Here is a 16569-nt window from a genome sequence, read left to right on the forward strand (position 1 = left end):
GGGTCTAATTAACGGCTTGGCTAAAGCTTCGGCTGTTCCTCGGAGGTCCTGGGGGCCCCCAAAAGACTTCAACCGCTCGGGGGGCCCACAGCCTCGACCCCCTTTTTGAGGAGGAGAACAATCAGTTTTTGGAATCCCTTCGGACAACGCCATTCACTGTTGAATTAGAATTATGATGGTCTCTCCAAAAGCATGACAGTACTGTGTGAATCAGGAAAAACAAAATGTTTTAGTGATGACTACAGTATGGCGTAGTTGTACAGAAATCTTCACATAAGCAGTGATGGGTAGAGGAATACATTACAAAATAAGTTTTTTTTGCACATTAACTGTATTGCAAAAGTAAACAAGGCTGACAATCATTATCATCATTGAACAACAATAATCTTTGTTTCATCCCAGTTTTATCTCCACTTCTCCGTGTAAAAAAAACAAAGAAAAAGAAAAGAAAAGTGAGTCATCATTGCCTTGAACAGAACCGTTTAAATACAGAAAAATATAAATTTGGGTCAAAAAACAAAATAAAAAAAGGGATATCTATGTAAATACCTATGAGTCCTGTAGAGTATACAGAAAGGGAAGACAGCTACAACAGCTCTCCTTCACTGCCCTGGCACAGTGAAAAATGCATTTTTAATAAGGTTGGACATACAAAAATAAACCACCACAAAGAATCACACGTATTTGTACAAATAAAAAAAAAGGGAAAAAAATTAAAGAACCTGAAAATGTCCTGTTGACATATTTGATCTAATTTTTGAAGAAGTGGATTCATGATGATACATGTGTGACTTAAAACACTGCTATTTTAGTATAGCACATTAAAACCGTGTTAAAAATGTACATAACTTTTCTGAAAAAATAAAATGTCATTGATGGAACCTTTGACATAGCTGCTTAATAGTAATATTAACAATAATAATAATAATAATAATAATAATAACAATAATAATAATAATATGTAACATCTTAAATGTTGACCATGATTAACATTGACAGGGTGTTGACAAGATGGATATAAAAAATGGTATACTAACACAAACAGACGTCCTAGTGTGTGAAAACGTAGTGAGGCCCAGTAACACCCTCCCCACAAAAACAAAACAAAACAAGTGGAGTTCGCTAATAAGGGCATTTTCACAAGTCGATGAAATATTCAAAAACAAAACAAAAAAACCTCTTAAGAATTGTACAAGTATAAAAAAGCTACAAACATTAATAAATTACATCACTGACACTGAAACACTTCACAAGGTGCTAGTAAAATAACTCTGAACCCCCTTTAGGATAGTAGAGCTCAAACAAGAGGCTGGTCATAGAAACTTTGTTAAGGTTACTTTTTTTGTTTTGTTTTCATGTTTTTTTTTTTGTCTTTTGTTGTCTACACCCCCCCCCCCTCCCAAAAGCTTCGTCTCTTGTTCAAACAGAATCACAATACAGTTAGCTTTGTGTATGTAAGGCCATATGACGATAAATGTACTATTTCTTCCGTTGTTTTCCAGGCAACACCTCGGTCTTAAACTAAACGAAAACAAAGAGAACAAAACAAACAGGAAAATAAAAATGCTTAAAAATGGAACTCTGCTTCATCTTAAAAAAAAAATGTTCCAAAATTCAAAAGTCAAGACTATATATATCCATATATATATATATATATATATATTTGTTCATAATTAGCAAAAATTGGTACAAATGTATAATTAAGTCTTAAGGGAAAAAGGATACAAAAAGTATTAATTTGAAAGGCTATGTACAAGCTACATTCTACATCCTGTATGTGACGATGATGATGCTGGTGTTGCCTGGGAAAGCAAGAGAAGCTAGAAAGTATCCCCATGTAACCATAGTAACTGACATGGATGAGGCTTATCATTATGATAATTTTGATGATCATTATGATCATAATGATCATTATCATCATTAATATAATTCACTATCCTCTCCCCGTTTAGTGTTGGAGATTCACCAATCCTACACAGTCAAATCTGGAGTGTTAGTTTAATCTGAGAGTGTAAAAATGGACCTGTAAGGGTCCACAATAGGGCTGCAACTATTGATTATTTTCTTTGCAATTACTCGATTTCTATTCCCATCAATCGAATAATGGAGAAGCATATTTTTTGATAATGACGTTTTTTTTTAATTGATTTTCTATAATTGACTAAGACGATTAATCGGATTAACCACTTAAGCCCTATTTAATACTTTGTCGTACAATGGTGTTGCGCACAAATACAGAAAACAGCCGATCTACAAGCTCAGAGAACTATGGCACCCCTAGTCCACAATTCAGACTTGACTGTGTCCCCTTCATGTCAGTGAGAGAGGAGCATCTAAAATCCAACGGGTTTAACAATTAAAATTACACAACTGCAAATGTTTTCACCTCAGCAGGCCAAGATGAAAAATCGCTTTGTTTCGACGACGGCGTGGTTTACATTGAATGGGACTGCGTACGGTGAAAATGTTTAATCCTTAACAGAAAAAGAAGAAAAACGATTGAACGGCGTGATCCGTTGTTAGGTCTGACAGTACTCAGGGAAGGGTCTGTCCTTTGTGCTTTGCTGTTGTTTTCATAAGTGCCGTTTTGGAGTGCTATCCTTAACATAAATAAATATGATCGCTGATAGTGCTTTGCAAATAAAAGTGTGACAAAAAAAACAAACACAAGATGAAAGTTCAATGAACAACTTAAGCCCTATATACTTTGTTGTACGCCGAATACCAAACATAGCAGATCTACAAGATCACAACCGGCCGCATTGTGGCGCGTTGTGAGCTTGTACATTCGCAATTTTTCCTATTTGGGAACCATTTTTGAAAAATGTCCTACACATTTCCTATAATAACAACGATAGGGACGTCAGGTTGAAAGCTGTGGGTCTGCCTGTAAAACAGAGACCAGTGGATCAGAATGGAGGGACAAGTTCTCGTTATCTATCTATCGTTCTAAAGCTCAATATTTATACGGTAATTTGTAGTAATCGCTCGCCGACAAGACACGGATCTTCAGTCTAACCTAACACTCGAAGCTTCAGTTCTTGCTGGCAAGCCGCGCTGCGCCGCGTGGCGGGAGTATAAATGATTTCATCATAAATCAACAGATGGTTGAGTGGCAATGATAAGCTGCATCCATATATAGTAGGAGTTAACCTGTAAGCACCCCTACCCCCCCAGACCCTCCCCCACCCCACCCCCGAGCACACATGCAACTGAATACATGCAAGGGATACTTTCACAAAGTCTTGGAATGACTGCAATGTATTTCTAACTTCCTTTTTTTTTTCTTTTTTTTTTTTTTCTCTCTTTCTTTTTTTTTTGCAACCCCTGATAAACGGACAGCTGTAGTAAAATGAGACGTGTTTCTCTTAAAAAATATTTATAGTAGGTTCTGTACACTTTTAATATCTGAAAGTTATAAAGTATAAGTAAGAGGCAAAAACCTATTTGAAGTGATGTTCTTCTTAGAAATTGGAGGAAAGAAATGCATGATTTTGCGTCTTCTTCGTTCTGTCTTCTGTTCCCCCTCTGGTTCTCAGTTTGTTTGTGTTTGTTTGTCAGTCGTTGGCTTTTTAAAGAAGGGTGAGTTTGCGTCTTACGACAGTCTTACTGCATGCTACAGAAGGAGCTTTCCGTTTCGATGGATCTTTAGAATCTTTCCAAGTCTCTGTTTGGCTGTTGCCATTCCTTTCTTTAGCCGCTTCGCTGTGAAGAACCGAAGGAGAAAAAAAGAACACACACATAAGGACTTCCATCTGGTTCATCTTTGCTGCCATAACATAATACAAGTCTTGTAACTGAAATAATGGCAAATTCTTCTTTTTTGACACAAAAGACATTGCAGGCATAATAGTTATAAACAAAACATTTTTGGTCAGTTGTGCGAAGAATGTTGCTTTAGTTTGCTTAAATAAGTAACAGGGAGAGGTTTTGGCTGACAATCAGCTCAACAATATAAAAAGTGTGTGTGTGTGTGTGTGTGTGTGTGTGTGTGTGTGTGTGTGTGTGTGTGTGTGTGTGTGTGTGTGTGTGTGTGTGTGTGTGTGTATGTATATATATATTATATATACTCTTCAATATCTAATAGGAAATTGAAAAGGACTGTGTTAGAAAGTACATGTCTTTGTTTACAAATAGCTATGGTAGCTGTTATAAATAATACGGGTTAATATTAGATTTGCCAGTAAATCAGTGCCACGCTGTGATACTATATAAGTAAGATCTGCTCTTTAAATCACTACTGGCACAAAGAGCTGTGGAGTAATATCCATTCTGAGGACAATACTGTACTGACACTGACTCTATGTTGTTTGCACTGATACTGTGTTCTACTGTTGGACTGTATTGCTATAGTCACCTTTTTTTTTCTTTTTCATTCATAGTTTTCTTGTTGCTACCCTGAGCTGTATCTAGCTCTACAGTAGCTCTGTATCTGAACTGATGTGCTGCCTCTGGCGACAGGACCTGAAATAAAGGTCTGTCGAACTCAGCAATTCTCAACCTGTGGGGGCCGGGCCCAAATAATTGGCAAAACGCTACGATTTTATTGACGATATAACATTTAAGGAAAAATGGGATATTAACAAATAGGAGCTTAAAGTATACTAGGTTAGTTGACTTAGTTCCAATGATCCAAGCCGGGAACACAATCGACTGATTGATAATTGAAATAAACATGCTCTGAAAATGCATGCGGCCCACCCATCTGACCACTTAGCAGTTAACACGGCTGCCAGCGCTTTTGAGATTTTCAAGCGGACCCGACCCCCCCCCCCCCCCCCCCACAAAAAAAAGGTTGGGAACCGCAGCTCTATCTACTTATTACAAGACATCCTGTCTCTTCAGTGATGCTAACGATGCTAACGAGCTATAACTGCACCGCCCCTGCCTCCACCTCAGCTCACCTTTTGCGTCGGCGGCCCCGCCCCCGCGGTCCGTTTTGGCCGCTGGCGTTGCCGTGGCGTTGTTGCTGCTGCTGCTGTTGTTGTTGTTGGTGGTGGTGCTGCTGCTAGTGGTGGTGTTGGTGCTGTTGTTGGTGTTCTGGGAGGAGGTGGACGGTCGTCTGTTGGACAGGAAGACCCCCGGCGCCATGGGCTGCGGACCCCCCGGCGACTTGCCCGTGCCGGGGTGGTATTCCTGGTCGGACAGGCTGCCGTCCTGCTGGTCCGGGTGGTCCGGTTGGTGCTCCGGTGAGCTGCCGGCACTGTCCTGACTGAACTTGCCCGCCGGCGCCCGCGGCACATCCTCCGTCACCGGAACCTTCTTTTTGGTGCTCTTCTTCTTCTTCTTGCTTTTCTGCTGCTCCTCCTATGTTTTTTTTTAACAAGATATACATATTATGCGACCTGCTGCTAAAAAAATCTATTCTTGTGTGTTCTTGCTTTTATGCTACGAAGGTCGATTTCCGTGATCCTACTGTAAATGCACGAACTCTGTGCGTTTGTGTTTGTTCGTGTGAGCGTGTGTATTTCTTGCATCTCAAGAACCCTCCGAACGATCAACTTCAAGCTCTGCGCTTGGTCGGATAGGCGGTTGTCCAGAACCGCAGATCCCACCGATATGCCCATGTATACTGTTGACATCAGGGATCTCCATATATGGGCATAAAAAGAGACAGACAGACAAACCGGTACAACGGGACCTCTGATACTAATCACATAACCGGGTGGGGCATATAATCCCAACTTGCATCGTTGTGGTAGGTCAGGCATTGGTCTAGTTCATATTAATTAGGGCTGTCAAAAGATAAAAGAATTATAATCAGACTAATCACAGTTTAGCTGTAATTTATTATAATCAATCATCATTCATTATTCATAATTATGCCCCAAATATGCAGTTTTTGCATATTGTTGGAGAAATTAAAGATAAATGACGACTGATATAGACATTTGTTTCTTGTGCTACAGAAGGAAAGAGGGTGTGTGTGTGTGTGTGTGTGTGTGTGTGTGTGTGTGTGTGTGTGTGTGTGTGTGTGTGTGTGTGTGTGTGCGCGCGTGTGCGTGTGCGTGTGCGTGTGCGTGTGGCATGTATGTCACACTGTCTGCATATTTGTCCACCAGAGGGTGCTGATTTTTTTTTAATAAAGTGGGCAAAAAAATGCAACCAGAAATATCAGATCTCCACACATAGTTAACTTGTACAGTAGATGTGATATTTTCGAGGCACGATGCTGTATACATTTAGCATAAATATCAACTATACACAGCAGCTCCAGGATGTTTCAGTCAGTTGTTACCTGGTGGGAGAGTTTGGCCGCGGCCACCGCCAGTCCGGTCTCTATGGACGCCACCCGGGCCCCTTCCCGGGCCGGCCTCTCCTGGCGCGGAACCGACGGGCCCACACGCGCTGCACAACACAGAAGGACCCAGATGTTAGAACCTCTGGACGAACCTTTCAGTGAGCAGTGAGGAACCCTATTGGCTGTTTTTATTTACCTGTGGGGCTGTACGGAGTGTCGTCTGAGCTTTTCCTCTTTTTCGATCTGGATTTGAAGACAGGGTTATCCTCTTCAGACTCCAGTGAAGGGTAAACTAAAAGAAAAAAGAAGGCGAAGAATTTGAGTCAAAAATGTACGTGATGTCGGCATCCAAATGGACCCTTACGGGTCTGTAACTATGAGAGTGTAGAAATGTAACCCGCAAGTGTCCATTTGTTACATTTGTACACTCTCAGAGTTAAATTAACTTTACAGTCTAGATCGGGGCCCCAGGGATAAAGAATTAGGGTATCAAATGGGGGCCGTGGCCTAATGCTGCGTTCACACTGGCAGCGACAAAAGATACAAAGCTACAAGCTGCATATCGCAGTGACAGATCAACATGCTCGTTGACATCAGCATGCGAAAAATATAAAAGAAAATATCGTCGCTGTCGTGCAGAAACCTATATCATATCTCCATATTTAAAATGTTTGTGTTTTATCGCAAATTAACACCCTACTTGATCATACTACAGCGTCTCACAAAAGTATCAAAAGTATTTTGAGACTAGAGAAGGTGAGTGGAAAATGGTTAAACAACACTTTTGCAGCTTTGTACTGTAGCTACAGTTGAAGTCAGCTCCCCTTGGATTGCAGCTGTGTAGATTTTGTAACAGCTACAAACGTCGGGTATCGCTTTGTATCTGTCGCTGGCTTCCATTGGAAATGAATGGTAGCTTTGTATCTGCCAGTGTGAACGAAGCATAATGCATATCAAACTGGGGGTCCTTGAAACGGAAAAACGTTGAGAGTCACTGTGTTAATATACTTTGTTCATATGTGCGACGTATGCATGCGTTTACTTAGTCCCCCGTCCCCCCCGTCCCCCGTCAGCTGTGAGACAGCTGTCGACTGCCCCCCCCCCCGCTCGCTGCCGTTTAAAACATGTGCACTTGAATTTCCCATAATTGGTTGATCAAGATAAAAAATGGCCTGTTTACAAGAGAAGAAAGGAACTGTGGCGTTTCAGTGGGGGGGTGTGGGGGGGGGGCATTTGAGAGCGCGGGGGAACGTTCGTGTTAACTAATGACTAATTAGAAAATCAGTTGAGAAAGCATGTAGAGGAGAAAGCCATCGTGAGCTCATGTTAATGGCTTATTAACAAGCGGGGAGGGTCAGCCATGTTGTTTTTGGACGGGCTTCACATGGAGGAAGTTACGCGGGGGGAAAGAAATGGCAAATTGGAGCAACACTAAAGAGTGTATCTGGAAAGGAACGCACACAAAGTAAACAGCGCGGCCTATCATCTACTGCTAATGAAAACTTCCTGAAGCCACATTTAGCATTAAAGGACCCACATGTTGATACTAGCCAAGGTCAAGCTGTTTTTAACAACACCTGTTAGCAGCAGTGCCGAAAGAGAGAGGGGGGAGAGGGGGGGAGAGAGAGAGAGAGAGAGAGAGAGAGAGAGAGAGAGAGAGAGAGAGAGAGAGGGAGGGAGGGAGGGAGAGAGAGAGAGAGAGAGAGAGAGAGAGAGAGAGAGATGGCAGATAATTCTTTTCCTCATATCAAACAAAAGAAAAGAACATTTCTCCACTGCTGCTTTGTCATATTTTCTCCTTAATAAAACATAAATAGCACAAGCCTGAGTTATACTCGCCGATGTCGCGTGCCGGAAAGCTAATCTACAGGCTCACAGGCGCAAATAAAGGTACTTCTGATGTGGATTTGGCTATTTTTTGTGGTTCGTGAGCTTGCAAAAAACTACATTTGGACGTATTTTCCATACTATGATACTTGGGCCATCGTTTTGCACTAAATATTATAATTTTATACGATCTGTTTCACACACTCAAAGCTGATAACCTGTGTCATTTGCACCTACAGTATAAGACAATGGCGGACTCGGCCACACCCACTAAATACCTGTGTGTGTGTCTCAAAGTGTAAATCAGACGCCATCGTGAGACGAAGTATAAATCAGGCTACAGCACTGGTTCTCTACATCGGGTCTGGGGACCATTCCATTCGTACACTCTCAGAGTTACAGACCCGTAAGGGTCCACCTGGACCCCTGGTGGGCCCCGGAAAACAGACGTTGAGCAACGGTGGGCTACAGTGTTAATTGGCCTTAGATCCCCTGGATGGACTGCCTCGTGGCTGCAGATGGCTCACTATCTCCAGGTAAAGAAAAAATAAAACTGGCACATCCGCTGGGCAGCAGGTGCAGGACCAACAGTGGATTTAAGGCAAGTTAAAAAATAGAAGTCTGCACACTGTGACTTTGCAAAAAGCTTCCAGTCAGTCAAGGGTTTATTGATTAACGTTTCGACACAGTGGGTCTTGTGTGTCGAAACATTAATCTTCAATAAAGCCTTGACTGGGAGCTTTTGCAAAGTCACAGTGTGCGGACTTCTATTTTTCATCTTTTGTCTTCACTACTGCATCTCCAGGTGCCTCTGTGAAGTCGCTTGTCCTATCTGTATTGTTCTAAACTGTATATTTATGAGTGTGTTTTATGGATGTTAGTATCGTATGGATGTTGTGTGTTGTATTGTCTCATAGCAGACCACAATGGAAACAAGCAATGGCTTTTTTGTGTCTAATCCGGTAGTTCTCAAAGTGGGGTCTGGGGACCCCTAGGGGTCTTTGGGGGGTTCTAGGGGGTCCCCACATTTTTTTTATGTGGGGAGGAGGGATTATTTTTGTTATAGGTCAATATCGGTATTGCATTATTTTTTTTGCTGGTTAAAGTTACATGAGTTTTTACTCTATGGTGTTAGTGATATGAAATGTAAGCTTACCATAATCACATTATCATGTCATATTCAAGGGCTTTTTTTTCCAAATCTAACTCCAAAGTCACTTTCAGTTCAGCACAGCTGAGGTGTGTGTGTCACAGTCCAGCTGATGCTCGTTGACACTCGTTAATGTTACTTGCATCAAGGCAATTATGTTTTGTTTCTGCAGATTCTGAACAGTTATTACTTATAATGAAGATTTATTTGTTTCCCTGGCACAAAAGGGGGAAATAATAACACCAAAAACGAAATAAACAAATATCGGTATCAGTATCGTCTATCGGCTAAATTGTTATTTCAAACATCGGTATCGGTCAAGAATTTCCATATCGGCGAATCCCTACAATAAAGCATTGTATCTAGTCAGTGCAACACGTCACCATAATCGGAGTCCTTGAAGCAGGCGTCCATGTGGTCCTGGTCGTCGTCGAAGTCCATGCTGTCCATGCTGCTGCTCTTGCGTGGCTTCTTCGGGAGGCGTTTGGTGGGCCGCTTACTGTTGGCGGCCCCTCCTCCTCCTCCTCCCCCTCCTCCGCCACCACCTTTCTTGCCTCCCTGCGCGCCGCCGTGCGAGTTGCTCTTGGATTGGCTGTTGCTCTTGGACTGGCTGTTGCCCTTGGACTGGCTATTGCTCTTGGACTGGCTGTTGCCCTTGGATTGGCTGTTGCTCCAGGACGGCGGCTGCAGGCCGTCCGAAGAGGCCAGGTTGGCCATGGACAGCATGCCCTGGATGGCCTCCTGTGTGCTGGGGGATGCAGGTGGCTGACTGTAAGTACGTCAATGAAGAAGATAACACACAACACACAAGACATTACACGCACAGCCCGGGAGCCCTGCAGCCCTGGAGTTAAACCCATTAAAGGTTTCATGACATCAAATTTCAATAATAAAAAATAAAAAATGGTTTTGGTTTTCTGACCTCAATTACACCCCAAAAAAATGAACTTTGAACATTCAGTGGATTTTCTGTGGTCTGGGGTTTTCTGAATAATTAGGCTCAGAAAAGTGCGGTGATTGGCCCGTGGACTTTGATGTCACAGTCCATTAATCCCGGAGCAGAGGTGATGATTGACAGGAAAAGCGACACCCGCAGGCTAATAGGTTTTTTTTCCCATTGCAGCTGAAAATGCCTCAGAACACAGAGAGAAAAAAAACTGCCATGGCTCACTGGAGTGGATTTTTCTGTTAAAACCTTTTAATTCACCTGTGAAGGACCATGATAAAGACTTAAATGTTTTGTAAAACCAGCATGTCATGAAACCTTTAAGACCTGAGGCCGATTCTACAAATGCCTACTAGTAGTTTGCACACTTTTACGATTTTTCAAAAAATAGCAGATTTGTGAGCTTGTATATCTGCTATTTTTGAATAGCCAACGCAAAATATCTAAAATGAACAGATGCTTTTTTTAATGACTATACCAGGGCGTCCAAATGGACCCTTTCGGGTCTGTAACTCCGAGAGAGCGTACACAGGTGGGTCATCTCTGGGACCCCCGATTTACACTGTAAAATCTGCAGTGTTCATTTAAAGGTAGGGTCAGTGATTTTCTTTGGTTAAAATAAGTGTTAAATAAATCTATATTCTGATAGTACTCATTGCTATAGAATGTTTGTTCAGTTACAGGGGTCTCCCTGTCTCTCCAGCTCTTTAATAAACAAAATAAGTTTTCTGTTGGGTTACATGCTTCATCCAATCAGGAGAGAGACCACAAAGATCATTTGTCAGCTTGTGTTCCAGTTTAAATTTTGTCTGCTCATTTGTTTGTGTCATCGCTTCCTATTTCATTTGTTTATACTGTATCCTGTATGAGTTCTCTCTCCTGATTGGATGAAATTGCTGACCTGACCTGAACATGTATTTTCTGTTTCCTAAAGAGCTGAAGAGACGGGGAGACCCCTGTTACTGGGCAAACAGTCTATATACAGTACTATAGCAATGATTAGTATCGGAATATAGGGCTTTCTAACACTTACTTTAACCAAAAATATCACTAACTGCACCTTTAGCCAAGTGTGAATTTAGACCAAAGAAAAAGTGTGTGTAATATAAATATTCTCCATGGACTACTGGCCGTTTAAAGGAGCAGTTTTAAAAGCTAATTCAGACTGTCCAGATTAGCAGCTATTAAAGTCATTAAGCAGTGAGCTGTAACAAAGGCCCCTTTAAGCGCGGCCATAATGATCCCTGGTCATTTGGTGACCTGTCATCACTGTGTCATGCTTCCGCTTTCAAAGCGAGGGGGAGAATTGAGGAAAATAACATATTTCGGCTGTGTTTTGCTTCGGCCTTTCGTCGCTCATTTGTAGCTTTCACTGCGGTGGAAGTGGACCATCAAGAGTGGAAAACAACAGCAAACAGTGGGACACACGGGGGGTTTGGGGGAGGGGGGCAGGGGGGGTCTTAAGCCAGGCCACGCTTGACAAATTAACGGCAGATTAAACAAATGCCGAGCCCACGCGTAAACCGCTAACAGGACCATGTGTAAATTGTTACTTCAATTCTCGGCCGATTTCTCGGCCTAGGGAGATCGGAAGTGTAGGCCTCCGATCATATCTGTCACTGAAGCGGCCATTTGCCTGTCAGTGGCTCAGTCCATTAAGAGCGAAGAGCGAAATGAATGGACTGAATGAGGTGGCTGGTGGCACAGTGGGCTGAGTCAGTCCATGTGGACTTCTTTATGAGATACTAGATTTCACTGTTTCTCACCCAGCGGTCCAGGACCACAGGTGGTCCAGACTCCAGTCCATGGCATAATTACAGTGTTCCATGGGGAATAGTTTAAAAAATATATATTGTGTTGAATGTATCAAAATATGTTTAACCCATTAAGACCTGAGGCCGATTCTACAAATGTCTTCTAAATCAGTAGTTTTCACACTTTCAAGATTGTTCAAAAATGTTCAAAAATAGCAGATGTACAAGCTTGTACATCTGCTATTGTTGAATAGCCAACTCTAAAACTCTCAAATGACACAGGTTTTAATGGGTTAAATATAGCTTTCATAAGTCCATTAAATGTAGGAAAACGTTTAAAGTACTGTAATAGGCATAATGTAGGAAAAAAACTTGAAATGTATATTGTGCGCAGTGTCGTGCACTGAAAATAGCCAATCTGCAAGCTACAACATGTCTCAGCGTGATGCATTGAGAGATTGTAGATCGACTATTTTTGGTGCACGACACTGATGTACAACTAAGTTCAAATCTGGCTTTAAAGGAGTAGTTAACCCAAGAAATTAATTTATTTCTATCATTTACTCAGAGAAGCGCTACTCAGCGCTGATCAGGACAGAAAAGCATGAAGTGCTATGTGACGATTAGGCTGAACTAGAATCAAATTTACTGCAGCTCAAAAACAAGGAGGCAAAAGGTCACGCTGTGCATGCGTGCCAGGCTGACAGCTGAGTTTCAGAATGTATCAAACTATACCTCCATGGGATCAAAGCTGCGCACACAGTGTGCGATCATGGATTCCTTCTTCATCGAGGTGAAAACATGCAATTTAATGTAATTGTCTATTATTGTAGGCTAACTCGTAGCTGCTAGATTCCATTATGGAGTAGCCTATAACTGGCATAGAGCGTAATTTTTCCCCAGCAATTGCAACTATCAGGTTTGTCAGGTCCATATAATACCCACCAGTGTTGGGGTCGGTTCTGTAATATCTCAGAACAAATCGGATCTCTGAATAAACCTCATGGCTACAATTAGGGTTTGGGTCCGTCATTTTAGCCGGGAATAGCTCTAGACCTGTATGAAATATGCTACTGGTCCAGAGCTCAAACAAAGGCTGAGAACCACTGATCTATTAGTGCTACGATGTATGACTGCCTGAAGAAATGGTCTGGGGATTATTATAAGTATAAGTACGTTTATTATGGAGTATTTTGGAACAGTAATGGAACTGGTGATGTTGAGGTGAGGTTATATGTACCTGTTGGCACTGATGTCGATCCCGCCCACTTGCTTGCTGGCCTGCAATAGGTCAAGAATCCCGGCCGCGCTGCCGGCCTTTTTCTTGACCTTGGAATTTCGACCTTTGACCTCCGGCTTGACCTCCGGCTTGACCTCCGGCTTGACCTCCGGCTTGGCCTCGGTGTCTATGTGGAGAGATTCTTCATCTGAGGAGTCGACACACTGTGGGAGGGGAGGAGGGGGGGGGGGGGGGAAGTAACAGATAAATACCCATAAAATCCACCAAAAACAGAAGACAAATTTTTGCTTCCAAATGCACATTTTGTTAGCGTAACATGTGCTGCCCATTTTCTCCGCCTTGAATGCGGTGATTAGTGTTTTCCTGCGTTGCATTGCTCCATCGCTGATCACATTAACTAGCTGTTACCACGACACCAGCTTGGCCCCGAACGAGTGAGTTTTTTTAAAAACAAAGTGCATGAAACAGACCAAGGTTGTTATCTGGCCTCCCGTAACCTCCCCGCTTAGTAAACAGCCGCGCATCTGGTGGAGCTCTGATCCACCATTTGTACCACTGCTATTTCCCCATCATCAGTCTGTGGTGATCCTTTGGCACAATCTCCTCAGCTTCTCTCCTCTTTGATTCAGCGGCGTCTTGATGCATTATGGGAGAGCACTCCCGCAGCCCTGGTACGTACATGCATGCGCGTGCGTGCGTGCGTGCGTGCGTGCGTGCGTGCGTGCGTGCGTGCGTGCGTGCATGCGTGCGTGCGTGCGTGCGTGCGTGTGTGTGTGTCAGTGGTGGAAGAAGTACTCGGATATTTTACTTAAGTAAAAGTAGCAATACCACAATATAAAAATACTCTGTTATAAGTAAAAGGCCTGTGTTAAAAAATGTACTTGAGTAACGCGTTGTGAGCTTGTAGAGCTGCTATTTTCAAATAGCCTATGTATAAAATAGGGCTAAAGTGGTTAATGTATGTTTTATAATATAATAATGTATGTCTGCAAAGTAACTAGTAACTAAAGTTTTCAAATAATTGCAGTGGAGTAAAAGTACAATATTTGCCTCTGAGATGTAGTGGAGTAGAGGTAAAAGTGAAAATTGGAAATACTCCAGTAAAGTAAAAAAGAAAAACTCAAAATTGTACTTAAGTACAGTACTTGAGTCAATGTACTTAGTCATTTTACACCACGGGTGAGCGGTGTGTGTGTGTGTGTGTGTGTGTGTGTGTGTGTGTGTGTGTGTGTGTGTGTGTGTGTGTGTGTGTGTGTGTGCGTGTGCGTGTGCGTGCGTGCACTATGCAGTACCTTAGTAACTGATGGTTGTAGCTTTGGTTTCTTCGCTGGCTGTATGGGTTCTCTGATGTTAGACAAAACTGCAGACAACAGGACAATAAGGACAAAGGTCTCAATGCCTCAGAGCTGGAATTCTTTCTATCACAGTGGTTCTCAAAGTGGGGACCCCCCCATGGGTCCTCAGGGGTTTTCCAGGAGGTCCCCAGTAAAATATTGTTAAGACTGTATCAAAAATCAGTTTCACCACTTTAACCCAAATGTATATTTAGGGCGACACGTTGTGCTCTTTTAAAGTATTAACGAGAGCTTGCGACTAAATAATAAATACATTGGATGAATTGGAATACAGGTCCTTTTTTCCTTTGCAAGCCAATAATCACGGTAAAGCATACCCTTTGGTGTAATGTTGCTTAACCCATTAAGACCTGAAGCCGAGTCTTCTAAATCTCAACGGTATTCTGAAAAAAACTTATGTTTCCATATCAGCGGTGCTCAAATTTAGTATTTATATACTCAAAGATTTACACAAATGTTCAAGATTTAAAAAAAATAGCAGATCTACAAGCTCATAGCGCGGCACTCGGTGCCGCGCTATGAGCTTGTATATCTGCTATTTTTGAATAGCCAAAGTATATAAAATATGGATAAAGTGGTTACACAGATGCGTTCCCGGTCTGAGCGGGTTAAGCGATGCAGTATACTCACAGGACAGGTCTCGCTTCACGGCGTTCTTTTTCCTGCGGATGGGGAACTCGTCGATCTTCAGCTCGCCCTCGTCGGAGACGTACTCGTACTCGTCCCTCACTGGCTTGGCTTTGTCCTCTTTGATGTTTTGTAACGATCCAAAAACACTGGAGTTGGTCTGAGGTTTCAGTGCCTTTGAGCTGGTGTGGGGGAAACCCGCAAAAAACACAATAAGAGGGGGCTGGTACCAGACAGACACACACACACACACACACACACACACACACACACACACACACACACACACAACACTGGCAGGCCTTGAGCCGAGCGTAATGGCTGCAGCGCTTGATGGCCGCAAAACGATATGATCATCATAATACACCGCAGGACAAGGTTAACATGCTCCCTTCTGGAGGAGGGAGACATTATGTGGCAAATGCATATCGTTGCTGTCGGGCAGAAACCTTGTATCTCCATATTTTTATGTTTTTAAGTGCCCTACTTTGTCACACTACAGTGTCACAGAAAAGTTGCAAAAATTGCTGATCTAAAAGCTGATCTCACAACGCGTTGCATTGTGGTGCGTTGTAGCAATTTCTGATTTTTTTGGGGGGTTATTAGAATTTTTGGGGGTGACAGAGAAAGTGGCTAAGTGTGTCTGTAGGTTTTCTAAATATGTAACCAATTAAAAGTTGATTGACAAGAGCTAAATAATAACTATATTGGATCCGTTGGGAAAAAAAATCCATTTCCTGAAAAGTAACAGTTTTGGACATACAAGGTTTCTGCCTGACAACGTAGGTATACATACATACATACCCCAGCGTTTTCTTGTGAGACATTGTAAAGCTGAACTTGTCTTTACTGCCCAAGAGCGGCGTTCGGTCAAATTTGCATTCCTCTTCCATTTTCAGCAGGGAATCTGGTTTGCTATTCTGTAAAATTGAAAAAGACATTTTGGTGAAAAACAATAGTGACATAAAGAAGGGATTAATCTAAACCCTATGATGTTAAAAGGCCTCACTTTCCTGCCTTTTTCATTTGGTGTGCCCGGTTCTACCAAACCACAGGATTACCGGGAGGGAACATCACCAAATGCCAAATGGAATCAAGTCATTGTGGAAAAATCAGACCAATGCAAATGCTACTGTTAACATTACTCCTACTCACTTAATACCTTTGATTAATTTTAACCACTTAAACCCTGGAGCCCCCCAGGGCTCTATACTAGGCCTCCTCCTGTTTACGCCCTCCACCAAATATCTTTGACGAAAATAGCCGCGGACCCCCCCCCCCATCTCAAAATATTTTGTTCCAGGGACCTCCAGAAGCAAAGATTTGAGAAAAAAAATTATATATATATTAAAATATTTTCTTTTAATTGTAAATGCATTGCTGTATTGAAATTTTGACATTTTCCAAAACAATTCAATGATTTTCCAGA

At 42.3% G+C, this 16569-nt stretch overlaps 1 protein-coding gene across 3 annotated transcripts in view; it reads right to left on the reverse strand.

Annotated features, from left to right (window-relative positions):
- Positions 1-3203: 3203 nt before the first annotated feature.
- The window catches only part of phf2 (PHD finger protein 2), a 48877-nt gene continuing 35511 nt past the window's right edge, over positions 3204-16569 (reverse strand). For 2 of the 3 annotated variants that reach the window (XM_080423149.1, XM_080423148.1), the window contains exons 15-23: positions 15945-16060; positions 15144-15322; positions 14451-14518; positions 13159-13361; positions 9602-9987; positions 6438-6533; positions 6239-6348; positions 4905-5307; positions 3204-3705 (exon numbers count right to left, since the gene is read on the reverse strand). In XM_080423149.1, the coding sequence (XP_080279275.1) occupies positions 3617-3705; positions 4905-5307; positions 6239-6348; positions 6438-6533; positions 9602-9987; positions 13159-13361; positions 14451-14518; positions 15144-15322; positions 15945-16060 (1650 nt within the window). In that variant the 3' untranslated portion in view covers positions 3204-3616. The remainder of the gene's footprint in view (positions 3706-4904; positions 5308-6238; positions 6349-6437; positions 6534-9601; positions 9988-13158; positions 13362-14450; positions 14519-15143; positions 15323-15944; positions 16061-16569) is intronic. The other variant, XM_080423150.1, reaches the window with a different exon arrangement.

The sequence above is a fragment of the Gymnoscopelus braueri genome, assembly GCF_963280865.1.
Source record: "Gymnoscopelus braueri genome assembly, chromosome: 3".
Taxonomy (NCBI): Eukaryota; Metazoa; Chordata; class Actinopteri; order Myctophiformes; family Myctophidae; genus Gymnoscopelus; species Gymnoscopelus braueri.